The following is a 19984-nucleotide window of genomic DNA, read 5'->3' as shown; positions in this document are numbered from 1 at the left end:
GCCCCCAAAGCCCCTTAAAACCCCACCATCACCCCTCGATACCCCTCCTGACATGCAGCTGTCAGGCTTCCAGGCGGAGTCGAACCTAGTAGTATTCCTCATAGTTCTTGGGGTTGAGGCAGTACAGGATTCCCCCACCAAAAGAGAAGATGGTCCCGCCCCAGGCCAGACCGTATCCCCAGTTGAACTCGTGATAGATTCTCAGGTTGATGCTCTCGATGAACTTGATGGGGTAGAGGACCAAGCTGCAGGCCTGGAGGACAACTGGAAGAGACACAGTTAAATGGTTAACTTCAGGTTGAGCTTAGCTGTCTTGTTATTGTATCGGGTGCTAATTAGCAAGCGTTAGCGCTGCTACAATAACATGGTGAGTAATGGTTAAGAATAAGCTATGGCAGTGAATGTTGGACTCTACAAGGTTGTCCCTTGTCCCCAATCTTGTTTGTGGTATTCATAGAAAGGATCTCAAGGCACAGCCAAGGTGAGGAATTATTCCAGTTTGGGAGATTCATCAGAACATGACCTCTAGCGTTCACCGTTTAATGCCTGGTGCAAAACTCTGGAGTTGTTTTCGAGGTAAATTCATGCAAAACCACTGATGCGCGTTGCCTTCAGGGACAGTTTTTCATCATCAGTCTCTGTATTTCCCTCTAAAACAACTCTGTGTGGTAACGTTGTGTTATTATCTCATAGCGTGGTGAATGTGCAGGTCACAACTTGTCCACCAGAGCGTTGTGGAGTTGTTGGATTGTGTATTTGATGAGTTTGATGAGGGAAACCAAGAAATCCCATAATGAGCCTCCGTAGCGTAGCTCTGAGCAGCTCACGGCTCTGCTCCGCCGTTCTAAAAACAGCTTGCACCGACAATTAAAGGTGACGAACCTCCTGCTATGACTATAGGGATTATGGCAATGGGCCAATTTGCCAAAAATGTTGAACTATCCCTTTAAGGGTACATCCATGTGGGATATGCCAGAAGTTGCTGGAGGAATTATCTCTTCTGACCTGAGACTATGTTGGGGTCCTCACAGAGGAGCTGGAAAGCCTTGCTAAGGTGAGGGACATCTGAAATCTGCTGCTTAACCCTCTGCCACCATGACCCAACCCTGGATATGTGGAGTAATAATAAGTCAACATTAGGAATTTGAGCATGCCAAAGAAATGTGCAACCTTGCATAGCCTCTAGTTCAGTTGGTAGAGCAATGATTTGCACTGTAGCCTCCTAACAAGAAGGTATATGGGATTCTGCATGGGAGCTACATGCCCTTAGGGGGTCATTTAACTCTTTAAGCACATTTTTATAAGAAATTACAGCTGACCAGAGAGGAGAGGGAATCATGGTTTGGAAAAGGTAATGCTAGAAGAAGGAGGAATGAGACAACAGAAGAATCAAAGTTGGACTAAAGGTTCAAATTGGCCGGATTCGAGGGGAAAGCGTGGGGGAGGGGTAAAAAGGTAAATGTTTAAAGAGGAAAAGGGAGAGATGGATGGCAGCACAATAAAGGAGAACACATCAATCATTATCTCTTCAAAGGGAATTTTTCTTGCGGGACCATAATAAACAAACTCGGGCACGAAAAACAAAAACCACACAGAATGCATAATCTCCAGAAACGCGCAAACAGGGATAGTCAGGAAAAACAAGCCTTGAAAGATGTGTTTGGTTGCTGACAAGTGTGTGTGTGATCTATCATTCACTGAGAGTTCCTTTTATAGTCCACCCAGAAAACTGTCAGATAGTGTTTTATTGTTCGTTTGTTTGTATGCTAAGAATTCATAGATTCAAGATCCCTGTTTCACCACTTTTGGTGAGTGATGATGATTAAAGCAGATATCAGCTTCACGGCCGTTTCGGCTAATGCTGCGTTCAAGGCAGGCTTTTGAAACCGTAAGTTACAGCTTCAAGTCACAACTACGACTTGGTAGCGTTCCAGGTAACCCGTAGCTCGTGTTTTTACCATCCTGTTGTCTGTGAAAGTTCCCTATAACGGCCACTCGTAACTTCCGACCCGTGAACTCGTACCAGATCGAACTGGTATGACTTCACAGGAAGGAAAAACACAAAGTACGAGTTTCTTTGAACGCACCATGAGTTAGCAGCCCCCGCCCTTGTCAGGCATCAATTGGTCCTCGTGCTACGTCACCACATTCACGCGCATCCCTTGGCTGCACACACAGCCCTTCATGCCGTTCTCTCTCCTCATTGGATAACACTTGTATCCCACAAGGAAAATTTTCTCCTCGGGTTACAGCAGAGCAGAGTGACGGAGAGACTCGTGTTTAGGCTGAAATACTTCATGTAAGTGATTGCTGACGGAAAATAGGACTATTTAGGACTTATATTAACAAAAACATTCCACTGATATCTGCTTTAATGAAGGCACATTTTGGTTTGATTTGTTATCTGTAGTGCAAACTCTTTATTATGATATCAGCCTTACAAGATAACATTGGTATTTTCCCATTTTAACTTCTTTAACTCTATTTTTCAAACTTTCATTTTATTTTTTAACAACTTTGACCTCTCTAGCATGAGGACTTGTTTGGCAAAATATATTTCCGTCACTCTTCCTGGCTAATGTACACTTATGGGATGTACCTGATGTGACTATGAATGAGCAGCTACGGGGACATGAAAAATTGCTGTGTCATGACCAAAGTAATTTTAGGAATTGGGAGAGATTTATGTTTTAATGTTTCCAGTTTTCTGCTCCATTTCTGCCTTCTGTTTATATGTTTAGGATCAAATGTCATCTGTCATCTTTGTGTGACATCAGCCCTGATTTCTTTACATTTTATACTTTAAACTATTGAAATCCAATATTTTCTAACTGACAGCCATATTAGACAGAATATATGAATTCAAAGACTTTAAAGAAACATAACAGTATTGAGAACCAGTGGGAATTTTACTTCACACTCACAATCTTTTATTGAATACAACTCCTTTTTTTTTTTTTTTTTTACTTCAGTTTTATAAAAGTTGTTTATAGTGAGGCCAAACTTTACTTTCAAAGAAAAATCTCTGGGATTCTTCCCAAGATGCCACGTAACTGCAAAACTCCCCAAACCTCAGTGAGTTGGTGGCTCAGCAGGAAGTCCCTGCAGTTTGTGTTCACCTGTAACCTGGACAGATGAAATATTAAGTAAAGGGGGAGGTAGGAGATGGATGGAAGGAAAGAAGGGGGGGTTGATCAATTTACCCCACTCCTATGGTCAACTTACCCCATTCAATTACCACATTCATGGGGTAAGTTGAGTCACAAGACCACTTTTTTTGAACATGCTATATTTTAAAAACAGTTATATTTACACTCATTCTGTTAATTTGTAGGGATGCAAAACATCCTGAAATATATGCAGATGTGTTAGTTAGCAACAAAACTATAATTGTCTTGATGTAGTGATCCTGAATACAAAAAGTGGCTCAACTTACCCCACTCTCCCCTACGGGCGATACGGCTCTATCTCCCTTGTTACTGCACGCACAGTAGAAAGGATGGTGTCTATCTGCTGGTCATGGACTCGGGAGTGAGGCAAGACACGAAAAAAAAATGTTGGCGTATCCCTTTAAGCATTGGCACTAGCACCAGGTTCTTTTTGGTGGAAAAGAGGTATGAAAAGAGGTTTCAAACTAAACACATAGGCTACAGCTGTGCAAAAACTAAACACGCATCCAAGAAAATGAAAATATTAAGATTATTCCAAGAAGTGAGAATGGAGAATTTGATTGGGGCTGACTCATGAAATGAAACAGACAGGCATGATGGCGCCTGCAGCAACCCTGCTGGGCCCGAATCATTAAAAATAAGACTTTTTCTAAATGAGTTGGAGGGAGAGAGAGTGTGTGAGTGCAGACATTTGAATGCATGTCAGTTTCCAGTGTGATTATCCTGCAACCTTCCAGTTAACTTGTCTAAATTGGCTAATTAAGTAATTTTATCTGTGTGTGTGTGACGTTAAGTATGAGTATTTTAATGCATAATGAGTGGCCTTCAACCCTGCATGTGTGTGTGTGTGTGTGTGTGTGTGTGTGTGTGTGTGTGTGTGTGTGTGTGTGTGTGTGTGTGTGTGTGTGTGCACTGACCTGCAGCGAAGAGCATGAAAGCAACGGGTGTGTAAAATCGCCGTCTTGTGCCGATGCACACCGCAACCAGAGCGACCAGGAATGACATCAACACCAGGGCCCCGCCCCCTAGCAACAGGGCCAGCGTAGCAACCTGCCAGTCTGGGAGAAGAAGGAAGGAGGGAGGGAGGGAGGATGAGGGAAGTTGGACAAAAAAAGGTGTTATAGTTAGACATGGACGGACAATAAGTGACCTGAATGCAACGTTTAGGAAACAGCTGCACAACAATGAAGATTCTTGAAAAAATGCAATAAAGCAAATGCATACCAGAGCTAAAAATGAAATGCACGAGATCTCGAGGGTGGCCTGGGAGGAGAGACAGAGCCACAAGACACATGTTATATATATATCACTGCCTTTACCTTCATTAAAGGATCATTTTCGTTTTTTACAACCTGGACCTTATTTCTAGCATAAAATACGATCATTTACTCACCCAGATAACTTTGGTGTCATTTGGAGTTGTTTTGACGAAATTAGCTCCAGTGGAGCGGCGCGTATATCTGTATAATGCGAGAACACGGGGCAGCGCAATGCAGCCTCTAAATAACACATTATCTGCAGAGAAACTCCTTCATTTCACCAATATTTAGTTCTGATAGGCTAGTGCTATTCCCCTCTGAGTCCGGGGTTAGCTGTTATCAACATCCGGGGTCTGTAGGTTGACCTGCTGACCTCTCACCTGGATGATGTCATCTCTGAGCGCCGCGCGGCTCATTCTGATAATAATCATTCTGCTTCGGCATTCGGGTCCATTTTTATCTCAACTAGCCGGAGCTTTAGTGAGTCCAGGTTGAGGAGAGGAAGCCTGTGGAAGCTGAACTTCATCCAGCTGCTCATTTTGTTCTGACAAGTCAGAAACACGCAGAAACCAACCGTAGCATTAGCGGTAGCAAGTTAGCTGCGCCGGGCAGCGGTCGGAGATGACATCATCCAGGTCAGAGGTCAGTAGGTCAACCTACAGACCCCGGATGTTGATAACAGCTAACCCCGGACTCAGAGGGGAATAGCACTAGCCTATCAGAACTAAATCTTGGTGAAATGAAGGAGTTTCTCTGCAGATAATGTGTTATTTAGAGGTTGCATTGCATGCCCCTTGCTCTCGCATTATACGGATACGCGCCTCTCCACTGGGGCTAATTTCATCAAAACGACTCCAAATGACACCAAAGTTATCTGGGGGAGTAAAATGATCTTATTTTATGCTAGAAATAAGGTCCAGGTTGTAAAAAACAGAAATGATCCTTTAAGTATGATGATCTAAGGCAGAAAGAGGACAGAAGGATGTGTGAGTGGTGACAGGAAATAAGGAAATAGGTTAGGAAGGTGGAGGGAGAGGGAGAGCACAGGTACATGGACAGGGGAAAAAAAGACTGGGATTTGGAATAAAAGAGAGAAGGAGGATGGAGATGTAGAGGGAAGATGAGTGGAATAGAAAGATGTAAGATGATGCAGAAAATGATAAAAGGTGAATGGAAGAGGAAGAGATGAAGATGAAAAAGGAAAAAAGACGAAAGCAATGGAATAAAGGAAATAAAGAAAAAAAGAAGACAAAGTTGGATAGAAAAGAGGGGGATGAGGAGGAAATCAAAAGATGTACTTCAGGAAACAGCGAGGGACAGAGGGGAGGAAGGGAACTAAAGATGGATGACAGTTGTGAATGAAAGAGGGGAAAATAATAGGACTCACAGGAAAGGATGGAGGGAGGAAGAGGATGAGTGACGGAGGATGGGATGAATAAACGAGGAAAAGGTAAGATGGATGGCTTAAGTTAAGAAAAGGGGCATGAATAAGATAAAGGCAATAAAAGAACGGATTGAGGGAGGGAGAATGGAGTGAGTGAGGAATGATGGAAGACGGGGAGAGGCAAGAGGCGGTGTAAGACCGGTGGGGAGGGGAGGAAAAGAAGGTGAAGGTGAACGAATAAAGGGCAAAAAAGAAAGAGTAGAGACCAAAGGGGGAACAAATGAAGGTATGGAAAAACTAAAAAAACAAAACAAAGGGAATGGAGGAACAAAGGAAGTGACAAGTTAAAGTGAGATGAAGGCAACGAGGCGACAAGCGAGGGTGAAGGCTGATAAAAGAGAAGACACATGCGAGTGGCATAATGTTACAAGGACAGAGAGAGGGCAGTGTGGAGAGGAGGGAGAGGAGGAAGAGGAGGAGGGAAAAAAGGAGGTGCGGAGGGTGTGATGGGGCTGGGGACGGAGCGGTGCTGAGTGAAAGTAATGAAGAGAGAAAGCACTTAGGACTGGGCCGTGTACCTGAGCTGACAAAAAGCCTCGGCTAAAAAGCTTTGCTGGCATCCAATCAAAAACCTGTCCCAATATATTATATACACACTAAAAAATGCTGGGTTATCTCTGTAACCCAATTTCTGAGTTATTGGTGTTGAGTTAAATTTTTGGGTTATTTTTCCAGAGTGTAACCCATTTTCAGGGTTATAGGGCTATGAATTTAACCCAATTCCTGGGTTGTGCAAGTAATTGGGTTATTTTTCAGTGAGTAACCCATTTGTTGGGTTGGGTTGGGTAATTCCAAAAAACATCCAAATACCTCCATGCTGCTTGTCTGTAATGTCCCTCTTGTATTGAAGCCCCGACATGAGACATTGTTCCGAAAAAAATTAAATAAGTCTTGTCTTGTTTGTAGCGGAAGCTCCCAGTGTCTCAGTTCACTGCTCTTCCTGTGTCAGTGCACTGACCGGCGGAACAATTTCTCATGTCGGGGCTTCAATACAAGAGGGACATTACAGACGAGCAGTAAGGAGGTATTTGGATGTTTTTTGGTGTGTCTTTTTGTTACGAAGAAAGTTGGTATCCATTGACAACCATTATATGGACAAATTCTGCTGTGCGGACCCCCCCGTAACTTAGAGAAGGAACAGAGGACTCTGAAAATTATCACAGCTCTTAGTCGACATGAGGGTGAGTAGATAATGAGTGAGATTTGAATTTTGGGTGAACTATCCCTTTAACTGGCTGGTTCATTTGAAAAATGCTGTCTGCGCACTACAACGTTGGGTTATTTTAACTCAACTATTGGGTCGTGTATAAAGCACTTGCTCGACCCGATAGTTTGGTTAAAAATAACCCAATGTTGTAGTTAGCATAACCCAACTCTTGGGTTGAATATTCAACCCAAAAGTTGGGTCAAAAACATTAACCCAACCCGTTGGGTTAAAATAACCCAAAAAAGGGGTTTGTCCTTATTTGAACCAGCAGTTGGGTTCAAATTGGGTTATTTTTTAACCCAACTGTTTTTAGTGTGTATATCGCACATATGCATGCATGCACACACACATCCATTGAGGGACCTACATGCTCACGTATAAAGTGAGAGTTCAAATGCAGCACAGATGCAAACAAAGGTAATGAGAAGATGGCATGGGTTTGGACGTGAGCTGGAAACATTAGGACTTGACACAGAAGTGGGGGCCGGGGCAAGTGGGGGGCCGGGCCGGGGCAAGTGGGGGAGAAACACTGGGGGGGTGTAACAGAAAGCAAAACATACTGATCAATCACATATACCCCAGCAAACACCGGTGTACAAGCAACACATTGTAAAGCCCTGTTTCCACTGCAGGAACTAAAGGGTCATTTTACAGGGCTGGGGCCCTATTCATCTATATATTCACATATATATGCACCTACATATTTACATATATATGCACCTATATGTAAACTGCATATAGGTTTCATATACGCACATACGTATATCCTCATATAGATTCTTTCCATGTGAGCAGTTATATATTATTATATTATGGTGAGTTGTAACAAAGAATGTATTAATTGAATTAAAAACGTAACAGAAAACCATGTGACTGACTACAATTGTTTTTATATTGTATGTGTAATGTAAACAGAAGAACATACGTTCATAATTGTAACTTGTAAAGACAAATTAATACATAATCCCAAAGGCTTCAGTTGCTTTGTCTTGCCACTGTGTATTACAAAATATAAACAATCAGCTGAACTCCTTGAGGATATACGGTATAGTAGCTTTTATGGGATGAACTTCAAACTGCAAGTTCAAGATAAAACATCAATGAGCCTCATCTGACAGAGAAACGTAGCTGTCGGTGCCAGCGCACAGATAACACAGTATACTGCAGAGCTATTTAAGGGAATTCAATTTTTCATTTTACAGATATGCGTGTGGTCTAAATGCAGGCAACGCCTAAATTTCCTGCTCCACTGTGGTAAAACGCTCATGAAAGATTGATGGTGGAAGTGAGAGATAAGGGAAGAGGAGAGATGTTGAGGCAGAGGGAGGGAGATAGGGTTGAAAGATGAGATGCAGAGGTGGATAGCGATAGGCAGGGAAAATGGCAGGAAATTAAAGATGAGGGAGAAGACGGTAGAGAGTGACAGAAAGAGGAGAGAAGAGATGAATAAAAAGATAATCTTGTACCGAGGAAACTGTTTTTCAGTTTGAATGATGCTGCTGATGAGGAAGGTGACACCCGAGGCCGTTTCCCACACAAACATCCATTCAAATGTTTCCTGGTAAAAACTCAATTCCTATTTTTAGTGATCCGCTCATGTGCATATGTTTGCTTCGGCTTTTTTTGGTGAAGTCCTTAGGGAGAAAACTTTGAAATTCACTTGAAGTCAGCTTTAAACACAACCGCACTGAGGCAAATCAGATAGATTCCCCCATGAGAGTTGCCCCCAAAAAAAATCCCTGAGGCAGATTGAGGTGGCAGGTGAAGACAAAGCTCTGTGGTGATGAATATGTTCAAATTACACATTTAAATACTTGGAAATTCAAAATTTTTGGATCATTGTTGCAGGATTTTTACTTTTTATTCTTTTTCCATGTCACCGATTTATTTGTTACTTCACTCTGTAAGTTAAAGTAGCGTATAAGACTGAAAAGACGGACAGAAAATCTGAACCGTGTGTGGCTGAGAAAAGTCAAATGAAGCAGTAAATGTGATAAAATCCATCGTTAAATAGTCTACTGCATGAGATTCATATACAATCTAACATATCTCAAATGGTTTCAATACTTATTTCACTCAATTTACATTAAAATTTTAGTTGTGTTCTGCCATTGTCTGAAAATAATCAGCAAAATGAATGATTTTATCAAAAAGTTGTATTGTAGCCTACTGTATAATATAATGTATAATATATAAACACCCTTTCTCTTCCAATTCCAGAACATTTTCTGTTATTTCTTCCCATCTGAATTGGGATATCAATAACATTTACCTAATATAGCATGTCATCCATTCACTGCCTCACATATATTGTTGTTTCCCACATACAGATACATATTGTGGCGCTCTGTGGACAACTTCTCTTTTTCACTGGAACAGAGCGAATGCCTCTCACTGTAATGTGACTGTTTGCCATGTGAGAGGATTACTACATTGCACTCACATTAAAGCGGCTCCGAGCTGCCACACTGATCTGCTGCTCCAGTGCTCTGGGTGTTTGTATCCAGTACAGAACTTATAAAGTTACTTTACCACTTCAACCACGAGACTAAGTAGTAACACTGTCAAAGTCAGTGACTCTTATGAGGCAGGCGAGAGGTTGTGTTACTACAGTTACAGTGTTGGCCTACCACAGCAATATGTAATTAGACTACACGAGAAGAGACATTAATATTCAGTGGCAAGACAAGGTAAATGTCTTACAGTATCCTAGATGCTAGATTACCTTGATCATCTGAATTGAATTATTGTTGGGTGTTGCTATGCTGTAACCTGGGGCTCAGGTATTTAAAGGGATACACCAACATTTTTTTTTCCCGTGTCTTGCCTCACTCCCGAGTCCATGACCAGCAGATAGACACCATCCTTTCTACTGTGCGTGCAGTAACAAGGGAGATAGAGCCGTATCGCCCGTAATTAGCTTAGCTCAAACACTGGAAGTGTATGGGTAGTGTTAGCCTGCCTCCACCTAAAGTCATCAGAGAAACTCTTCAGCAACTCTAAACGGACCGATCTTCATCTCAGAGCTACAAAACTCTCCGGTAAGGCATCTTGAGTGGTCAAATGCCGCTAACGGGACCAGATCGGTCAAAACGGAGGGTTCAAGCAAAGACGCTTTATTTTGGTTCAAGCTAGCTACATCGAGGGTAGGTTAGCTTCCTATTTCAAAGTAAAAGCACAAATTCTATCGTCATGGTTTTCTGTATGTAAAGGGCAACGGGTGTTTTATTTTGTCAAAGTAACCGGAAGTGCGTTGGTCACAACCGCTAGCTTTGAAAGAATTTTTCAACCCTAGTGGGCCCCTTAGCAGAATTTTGCCCAGGGCCCCATGGAGGTCTGAACCGCCTCTGGGTATAAAATCTACTTTTTGCGACAGGTAAGGTGTTTCCACCAGAAAGATTAACTGGGCTAACCGTTAGCTGTTAGCCGTTAGCAGTGTCTTAAACGGTCCACGAAAAAACTATTTTTTCCAGTGGATATCCTAGTTCCAACATGACTGAGCTAACTGGAGTAGTTTCATGTCGTGTCCGACAACGGGAGGGTTTTAACAGCTGACGTCCTGCTGTTAGCTTAGCTGCTGCTGTTAGCTGTCAGCAGCAGCTAAGCTAACAACTACGATAACCATGACTAATTACAAAAACGTGCACACAGAAATAGTAATGTTTGTTCAATAATTCGTTTTCTAGACTTAAAGCAGAAGTGAGTGATATATTTGTGTTAATATAAGTCTTAAATAGTTATATCTTCCGACAGCAATCACTTACATAGAGTGTTTGGACTGAAACACGGGTCTGTCAGTCACTCTGCTCTGCTCTGAGCCGAAGAGAAAACATTTATCGTATCCTACAGTTTTTATCCAATGAGGAGAGAGAACGGCATGCAGGGCTGTGTGTGCAGCCAAGGAACGCCGTGAATGTGGTGACGTAGCGACAAGGACTGTTATGGTGCATTCAAGGAAACTCGTATTTTTCCGACCTGTGAAGTGGTACCAGTTCCATCTGGTACGAGTTCACGGGTCAGAAGTTACGAGTGGCCGTTATAGTGACTTTCACCGGTAAAACAGGTCGGAAAAACACGAGTGGGTTGCCTGGAACGCTACAAAGTCGTAAGTCGTGACTTGAAGCTGTAATTTACGATTTCAAAAGCCTGCCTGGAACGCAGCATTAGCGAAAACGACCGGACCACTTACTTCTGCTTTAACAAACATCAGATTTAGTCAAAACGGTTTTGGCAGCCCGGAGCCCCCACATTTGGTACCTACACCGGTGGCTAACGCTACCAGCTAGCCGCTAACGCTACCAGTTAGCCGCTCGCTAGAATGCTACTAAAATCAGAGATAAAACCGACTTCCGTTGTGGTGTAACGCAATGGATCATGGGAAAATAAAGTGGTGGATAGAGCACAAACACAGATTCTCAGAGTGATTCTCACAGTGAGCTGCACGCTGCCATGCAGACGGGTAAAAATGAATAATAGTCAACGTCTCCTCCTGTAATGTCAGAACCACAGCTGCGATGGTTTGGTCAGCGACTTGACAGCGGTTTTAAAATTTATTGAGCTTAGCTCCGAGAAGACACCCTCAGTGGAAAAGTGCAGCTCAGTGCGATTTTGGTTGAACAGCAGTGTAGGCTACTAATGTGTGTTTTTTTTCCTTGAAATACCTGGCTTAAAAGAGGCAGGACTGTGTTGAGACACAAAAAGAACAGATGAACAGCTGTATGCCCTAAGGAGTTCACTGAATTCACTGAATCTGACAAAAAATGTATTGGAATAGAATCAAATACAATTTTGTGCATTTATACCCATACATAATTTAGAATTTCCTTCTTTTAAAGACAGCATGCTGCCGCTGTGATAACATAAGTGCTTTGAAGAAGCCACAATTTGCATGAACTAAATAGATTATGTATGTTTGTGTACACGCACATGTCCTCAATGTGTGTGTATGTGTGTGTCCATGTGTGTTTTGGGGAAGCTGTAGGTTCCTTTTCCTATTCCCCTGTCTGTCTGTCTGCTTACAGAACTGAATGCCACATCATTTCCCATTCCTTGTTCAGCTGCTACAAATAGAACGGGCGTCTCGGGGGGGCTCGCTGAGAGGAGAGATGGAGTCATGAAAGGAGAAGGAAAAGAAGGGGGTGATTGGAGAAGGAGAAGAGGGGGAAGAAGGAAAGGGGGAAGAGGTTTTGGAAAGAAGAGATGAAGATGGAGAGGGCGAAATCACAAAGGTAAAATGATTAGCATAAATGTAACAATGGAGCCCACAGGGAAGAGAGGAAGAAAGAGAATGACAAATAAACAAAGACGAGATGAAAAAAATGGAAGGAGGATGGAGGACTGAGAAAAGGACAATTCATTCAGGCCAGGCGAGTAAAAGCGAGGCGTGGATCGATAGACTGATAGAGAAAGATGAGAAGGGGAGTGAGCAGTTATGGAGGTTTTTAGGTCTTCAGTGATGGATGTTCTCAAATCTGTGACAACAAAGACTGGTGGATGTGGGTCAGAACAGACCACAACATGGTCTTCAAATCCAATCTCGCCACAAAATTGGCATTTATTCTTTAATGCATGAACAGTAGGCCTACTATGCATGCAACATTGGTTACTACACTGAAACCAACTCAAGTGTTTTGTAACTGAAGGAATATAAATATTTGAACTTTAAACCATCTCCAATTATTCCAAAGCTGTTAAATTAAAATTAAAATGTAGTATAGTTGAGCTAAAAATCCTGCATAGCTCCTCTTTAAAGGGATACGCCAAAAAAATGTTTTCGTGTCTTGCCTCACTCCCGAGTCCATGACCAGCAGATAGACACCATCCTTTCCACTGTGCGAGCAGTTACAAGGGAGATAGAGCCGTATCGCCGTAATTAGCTTAGCTCAAACACTGGAAGTGTATGGGTAGTGTTAGCCTGCCTCCTACCCGAGCAGAAATCAGCAGTCAGAAGCTGATTTCATTTTAGCTCTAAACTCTGTAAATATATCACTTTATCCACATTTCAAACATGTTTAGGTGAGAAAGTAGCCGTTTAGATCAGCAGTGTGTCGTTAATTTGTCTAAATACCAGCTGTTTACTATTTTGTTCGGACGAATTCGGCGCTACTCAAGCTAGCTGTTGTGACCAACGCACTTCCGGTTACTTTCACAAAATAAAACACCCGTTGCCCTTTACATACAGAAAACCATGACGATAGAATTTGTGCTTTTACTTTGAAATAGGAAGCTAACCTACCCTCGATGTAGCTAGCTTGAACCAAAATAAACCGTCTTGCTTGAACCCTCCGTTTTGACCGATCTGGTCCCGTTAGCGGCATTTGACCGCTCAAGATGCCTTACCGGAGAGTTTTGTAGCTCTGAGACCAAGATCGGTCCGTTTAGAGTTGCTGAAGAGTTTCTCTGATGACTTTAGGTGGAGGCAGGCTAACACTACCCATACACTTCCAGTGTTTGAGCTAAGCTAATTACAGGCGATACGGCTCTATCTCCCTTGTTACTGCACGCACAGTGGAAAGGATGGTGTCTATCTGCTGGTCATGGACTCGGGAGTGAGGCAAGACACGAAAAAGAAATATTGGCGTATCCCTTTAAATTGGCATTATCTGCTAGCATGTGCAAATAGTAACTCTTGCTTTCCTCCTTTTGCTGGATGCCAGGAACTGTCAGAATGAGCCACGTTCTTCATATCCCATTCAAAAAGCATCTCTAGTGCAGCATCATCCGTATCTCAGACAGCAAACACATATTCTCTCAAGGTCAGATGAATGACAAAGCTGTTGGTAGAAATGGAACATTTTTTTTGTTTTTCACAATTCCTTGTTGTTCCATTTGAAGCAAGATGGAACAGACTTGGTTTGCTGTTGACAGAGGAAAGAAAAGGAGAGACTACGAAGCAAAGAAAGAGTAAAGACAAAAAGAAAGTAGGGTGGCTTGCAGGTGTCATTTGTAGAGGTTCTTGAATGGTTTCAGCAGAAATGACAGGCTTTTGGTAAGACACTCAAGACCTGACCTTCTTCTAGTTCCACTGCGGTTCAGGAAAAGTAGTTTAAGAGAACACTGACATCCCCTACACTGTGTGTTAATGTGCAACACCCACTGTCTCATTCAATTTTCTTCTGCTCGGCTGTTAAACAACTGAATGAGCACGAGCAGTGATTTGATAGAAGCTCATTAAGCCTAATGTTACCTGCTAACGAGGCAAACGATAACTCCTGTACTGTTGTGCTGAGATCCTCAGGCAGTTGGTTGACGTCACGTTTTAGTTTGTTATTTTACAAAAAAAATTGTAATTGTAATCGATTGGTTAACGGTTAATCATGTGCATCCCTAATAAGTCTAGGTAAAACTACATAGGCCTACTGTAAATATATATAAAAAGGAAAATATGGTTAGCATTAGCTAAAACTTAGTAAAAATGTTTTTGTTTTGTTTTGTATCTGTCTTTTATATTTGTCTATTGTACTTGTTTTTACAAGACCAAAATAAACCCACTAAACTAAACTATTGTTTTGTATGCATTGTTTCTTCCTGACATACTGCAGAATTCATGAAGCCTAAATGCACCCATGAGTTAAATTGAATATACTGTATGCTTCTAGAAACATGCTAGTTGGACTATTTAACAAAACTGTACAAAATATCACAGTTGGTGGGACCAAGACGTCGAGGCACGTATAACAAAAAAAATAAAAATAAAGATAAGAAAAGAAAAGAAAAAACCCTGTTTGGGAATCGATAGGGTTGCAAAATTCCAGGAATTTTCAAAGTTGGAAACTTTCCATGGGAATTTATGGGAATATATAGGAATAAACGGGAATAAATCCGAAATGTAGTACTATTTTACTCAACATTCATCATGTCAGTAAAATAATTGATTGTTCATACAAGAATTAAATTATTAAATTCAGTTGAAATGTTTTTTAATTGTATTATTTTTGCATGGATGTCTTCTTATGACAAAACAAAATATTTGCATTCATGTTTGGATATGATACAGTTTGTTTAAATTACCCCCAATTTCCAGTTAATTCCCATAATTCCCAAGGAGAGTTTCCAATTTGGAATATTTCTATATTCCCCAGTTTAACTTCCCGTGGAAAGTTTCTGGAAATATTCCGGAAATTTACTGGAAATTTTCCACCCTTTTGCAACCCTAGGTATCGATCTTTCCCTAATCAATATTTTTAGCAGTATGGTGGCTCATTAGGTTAAAACAACCTGCACGCTCTAGATTTAGCAAGAAATTGATTCAGTTTCACATTACAACAACTAGCAAATTGTTGCAATAATGGAAAAGGACGAGCCAGTTGAACAGAAACTGCTTCTTTTAGTTTGTCTCTGGAAAAAGCAACAAACAGGGAGTGATTTAGTTTGTAAGATCAATGTGTGTGCATCGGAAAAGCTCACACACTTCCAAGCTGATGCACCAAGAAAGACATCTAATTACTGCAGAGAGTCCTGGCAGCACCGGGAGAAAGGAAGAACCGAAAGTTGTGGTTGCAAAGTGTGCCAGCATTAGTGTGTGTGTGTGTGTGTGTGTGTGTGTGTGTGTGTGTGTGTGTGTGTGTGTGTGTGTGTGTGTGTGTGTGTGTGTGTGTGTGTGTGTGTGTGTGTGTGTGTGTGTGTGTGTTCCTGGGCCCTGGGAGAGAAGGTGCAGACATGCAACAACAGAAAAATCAGAGTGTGACATGAAATATTCAGCTGGCTTCAGAGGAGACCGTCCAGAAATAGGTCTGCACAACGTGGTGGTCGCCTCTTATTGGCACAGACCCACACACACACACACACACAGACCCACACACACACACACACACACACACACACACACACACACACACACACACACACACTCATGTCCCGCAGACACATGAGCACAGACTGGTCAAATATGAGACAGATGGATTGCTACACAGCCACACAGATGTGTCAAATAATCTCATTTAAACTGAAACCAATGCAACATCCAAGATAAAGAGACAACAAAAGAAGTGTGTGTGTGTGTGTGTGTGTGTGTGTGTGTGTGTGTGTGTGTGTGTGTGTGTGTGTGTGTGTGTGTGTGTGTGTGTGTTGGGGGAATCAAAAATGACACATAACAAATGAGTCCATACAGAATTGTAAAGCATTAGGACGGTGAACATGCTTTTACACTGAAGGTGGTGGCAGCTTTGCATGGTGACTGATCACTATGATTCTGCATATCTGTAACCAGCAGGGCCGTATATAGGGGAGAAAGGTGGTGATAACTCTAGGGGCCCAGCGCCCAGTGGGGCCCATAAAAAAAACCTAGTAGTCTAATCTATGTATGACTGATTTATTCTGCTTAGACCCTGACAGGGCCGTTGCTAGGAATTCTGGGCCCCCTTAAAGAATACTAAATTGGGCCCCTCCCCCTAACTTTTCCAGTTTTTTTTCTTAGACTACGTATGTATTATCGTTTTTTATTTAGCCTTCTTTGTTTTGATGCTAATGCAGCATTACACTGCAAAAACTCAAGTATCTTAGCAAGAATATTTGTCTTATTTCTAGTCAAAATGTCATTTCTAGTCAAAACAAATCTCATTCTACTTAAAATAAGACTCATCATATTAAAAGCAGCTTGTTTTTAGACACTTTTTACTTCTTTCAAGCAGATTTTCACTTGGAATAAGTAGAAAAAATCTGATAATGGAACAAGTTTTTCTTCCTTATTACAAGCACAAAAAACTTACTTTCACTGGCAGATTTTTATATTTATTGTGAATTTAAGTGAAAATTATCTAAAAACAAGTTAATTTTTAGGTGATGAGTCTTATTTTAAGTGGAAAGAGATTAGTTTTGACTAGAAATGAGACATTTGGACAAGAAATAAGACAAATATTCTTAGTCAGGGTCTTATGCAGAATAAATCAGTCATACAAAGATTAGACTACTGGGGTTTTTTTTGGGCCCCACTGGGCGCTGGGCCCCTAGAGTTATCATCACCTTTCTCCCCTATACAACGGCTCTGGACCCTGACTAATACCAGTGTTTCCCCACACATGCATTTATTCCGCCACGAATAGATTTTTCTTTTTTTTCCTTTTCTTTTTTTTCCGGCAATGCAAACTCGTTCCGTTCATCTCCACATAACGCTGCTCCGTATTGGCATTCTCTCTCCCTCTATCACACACACACACACACACACACACGGAGAAGCGCGCATGCATGACAGCAGTGTGCGGTAAAAGTGAAACTTATACGGTCCGATTGCAACAACCCCCCCCCCGACGATCCGACCACCCACCACAGTCACCTGAATACTCATAGTAATGCTGCATTAGCATCAAAACAAAGTAGGCTTAATATAAATAAAAAATGATGATACATACGTAGTCTAAGAAAAAAAGTGGAAAAGTCAGGGGGAAGGGGCCCACTTCAGTATTCTTTCAGGGGGCCAGAATTCCTAGCAACGGCCCTGTCAGTCTGTAATATATAATATAAACTAAATGCATCTCAGGGCAACTGACTGTATTTTCATTTAGTTTCACTTTCATTTCTTCTTTTTTTCTGCATCTTTCTTAAAATGATATGACACATTCTATGAGAAGACTTCGCAGAGCAGCTGTTTACCTGAGCGCAGCGGTGAGGTAAACAACAACAGCTCTTTTGTTTACCTGAGCGCAGCGGTGAGGTAAACAACAACAGCTCTTTTGTTTACCTGAGCGCAGCGTGCTGCTGCACTGCCAGCCCTCCGTGCTCGCGGGCTTCCAGCAGGACTCCCACAGGGACAGGTAGTACTGGTCGTCGGCCGTCACCCACGCGGGACTCATCACGGCGCCCACGTCCAGGCAGAGCGCGAGGAAGACGCACACGAGCCCGACCAGCTTCAGCGGCGTCAGCGGGGAGGCGCGCGCCGCCTCGTCCGTCTCGGGGACAGCAGAGGACATGGCGCGAGGAGGCTGACAGACAGTGTGTGTGTGTGTGTGTGTCCGTCCTCATGCGGTGAAGTCTCAGCTGAAGTGAAGCTGATGGAGCAGCCGCTGGTCCCCCCCCTCCTCTCCTCTCCTCTCCACTCTGGTGGCGCGCGGACGGATGCCCCGCCCGTAGGCACGAGGAGATCTCCACCGTTTACAGCGGTGACGTCACAGGTTCGCAGGAATCAGCAGGTGCTACAGGGTCCTAAAGAGAGAGAAACCCCACCCAACTGGGCGGATGATATGTCCTTATACCTGTTATTTCCCTTAATATATATATATATGCTATTTATAACTTACAAGCCAAAAGTACAATAATAAGCGGAACGATGCTGAGAACATTTTGCAGGGTGAGCATGAAAACTAAAAAGCATTTCTCTGTTTGGGTTTTCTTTTCAATTAAGTTAAGAAAATGAAAATGCAGTTTGGATTATTTCTTATTAGAATAAAAAAAATAAAATAACACATTTTCATTCATTCATTTCATTCATATTAGTTTCATTTATGAGTCAAATAATGCAGCTATGACCTTGCTAATGCATTTGACATTTCAAATTGAATTTTGAATTGTGTATTTGATGAGTTTGATGAGGGAAACCAAGAAATCCCATAATGAGCCTCCGTAGCGTAGCTCTGAGCAGCTCACGGCTCTGCTCCACCGTTCTAAAAACAGCTTGCACCGACAATTAAAGGTAACGAACCTACTGCTATGACTATAAGGATTATGGCAATGGGCCAATTTGCCAAAATGTTGAACTATCTCTTTAAGCAAACGCTACAAACAATGCTAGCTCATCATTCACCAACATACCTGGGTTAGCTGATATGCTAGTATGACTAGCTGTAGTTACCAGTATGTGATATATAACAATACCTATAGGATGACTTCTTATGTGTCAGAGCTCAGTTTGGAAGCAGTGAAAAGGGGGAGAGGATGAAAGCAGCGCTGATCTCCTCTGTCATGTTCACCAGCGGGAGGGTTGATAGGTGTACATGCACGCACACACACACACACACACACACACACACACACACACACACTTGAGGCATTTGCAGAGAAGTGCTGCAGCAATAATTAGATTTCACTTCAAAGAAACATGCCGTTGTTTCAGTGGGAGATGAGGATGATGAGCAGCAGCAGCACCACTCTCTTCTGTCCTCATAGGCAGGATGGGCCATGTATTGTTGTGTCTTTTATATATTTGACCTGATGGGTCAGTTTAGTTTGTACACATCAGTCTGACATTGAGGGTTTGAAACTTCCCATAGCTCATCTTTAAAGGGATAGTAGCATTTTTTTTAAAGTGTGGTTGTATGATCTCCAAATAGCCCCTAAGTACTTTAATTGCAGTAGAAGACTCTCTGCACTCCTCCCGTTAGCAACGCCAGCCCATAATAGCCCTGCCCAGAGATTTACAACATACAGTGTTGTGAACAGACCCAAAGAAACGGCCTATTTTCACGGCCTAAAAGAGGTTTTACCTGAAAAAAAAATACACAGTTCCATTGTTCACTATAATATAATTTTTTCCAGCCCTTCAAAGTTCAGGAAAAACACAGTTTTTATTTGGACCGAACCAACTGCTGATCGGCGGGCGCTAACCCTGGGCGGAGGGATACGTGAGTTGGTTCGGTCCAAATAAAAACTGTGTTTTTCCTGCACTTTGAAGGGCTGGAAAAAATTATATTATAGTGAACAATGGAACTGTGTATTATTTTCAGGTAAAACCTCTTTTAGGCCGTGAAAATAGGCCGTTTCTTTGGGTCTGTTCACAACACTGTATGTTGTAAATCTCTGGGCAGGGCTATTATGGGCTGGCGTTGCTAACGGGAGGAGTGCAGAGAGTCTTCTACTGCAATTAAAGTACTTAGGGACTATTTGGAGATCATACAACCACACTTAAAAAAAATGCTACTATCCCTTTAAAGGTCCTTCGCTAAGGGAAAATGTTAAGGAATTTGCAGTATTCTGA

General features: G+C 42.1%; 1 protein-coding gene across 1 annotated transcript; it reads right to left on the bottom strand.

Moving 5' to 3' along the window:
- Positions 1 to 85: 85 nt before the first annotated feature.
- Positions 86 to 17984, bottom strand: LOC310999035 (transmembrane protein 47-like; the record flags this gene model as incomplete). The annotated part of the gene is made up of 3 exons (XM_083989337.1): positions 86 to 264; positions 4088 to 4228; positions 17756 to 17984. The coding sequence occupies 3 exons, from the start codon at positions 17982 to 17984 to the stop codon at positions 86 to 88; spliced, it is 549 nt and encodes a 182-aa protein (XP_083845463.1).
- Between the last annotated feature and the right edge of the window lie 2000 nt (positions 17985 to 19984).

The sequence above is a fragment of the Trachurus trachurus genome (assembly GCF_905171665.1).
Source record: "Trachurus trachurus genome assembly, chromosome: 2".
Classification (NCBI taxonomy): domain Eukaryota; kingdom Metazoa; phylum Chordata; class Actinopteri; order Carangiformes; family Carangidae; genus Trachurus; species Trachurus trachurus.
This window is presented reverse-complemented; position numbering and strand designations above follow the sequence as displayed.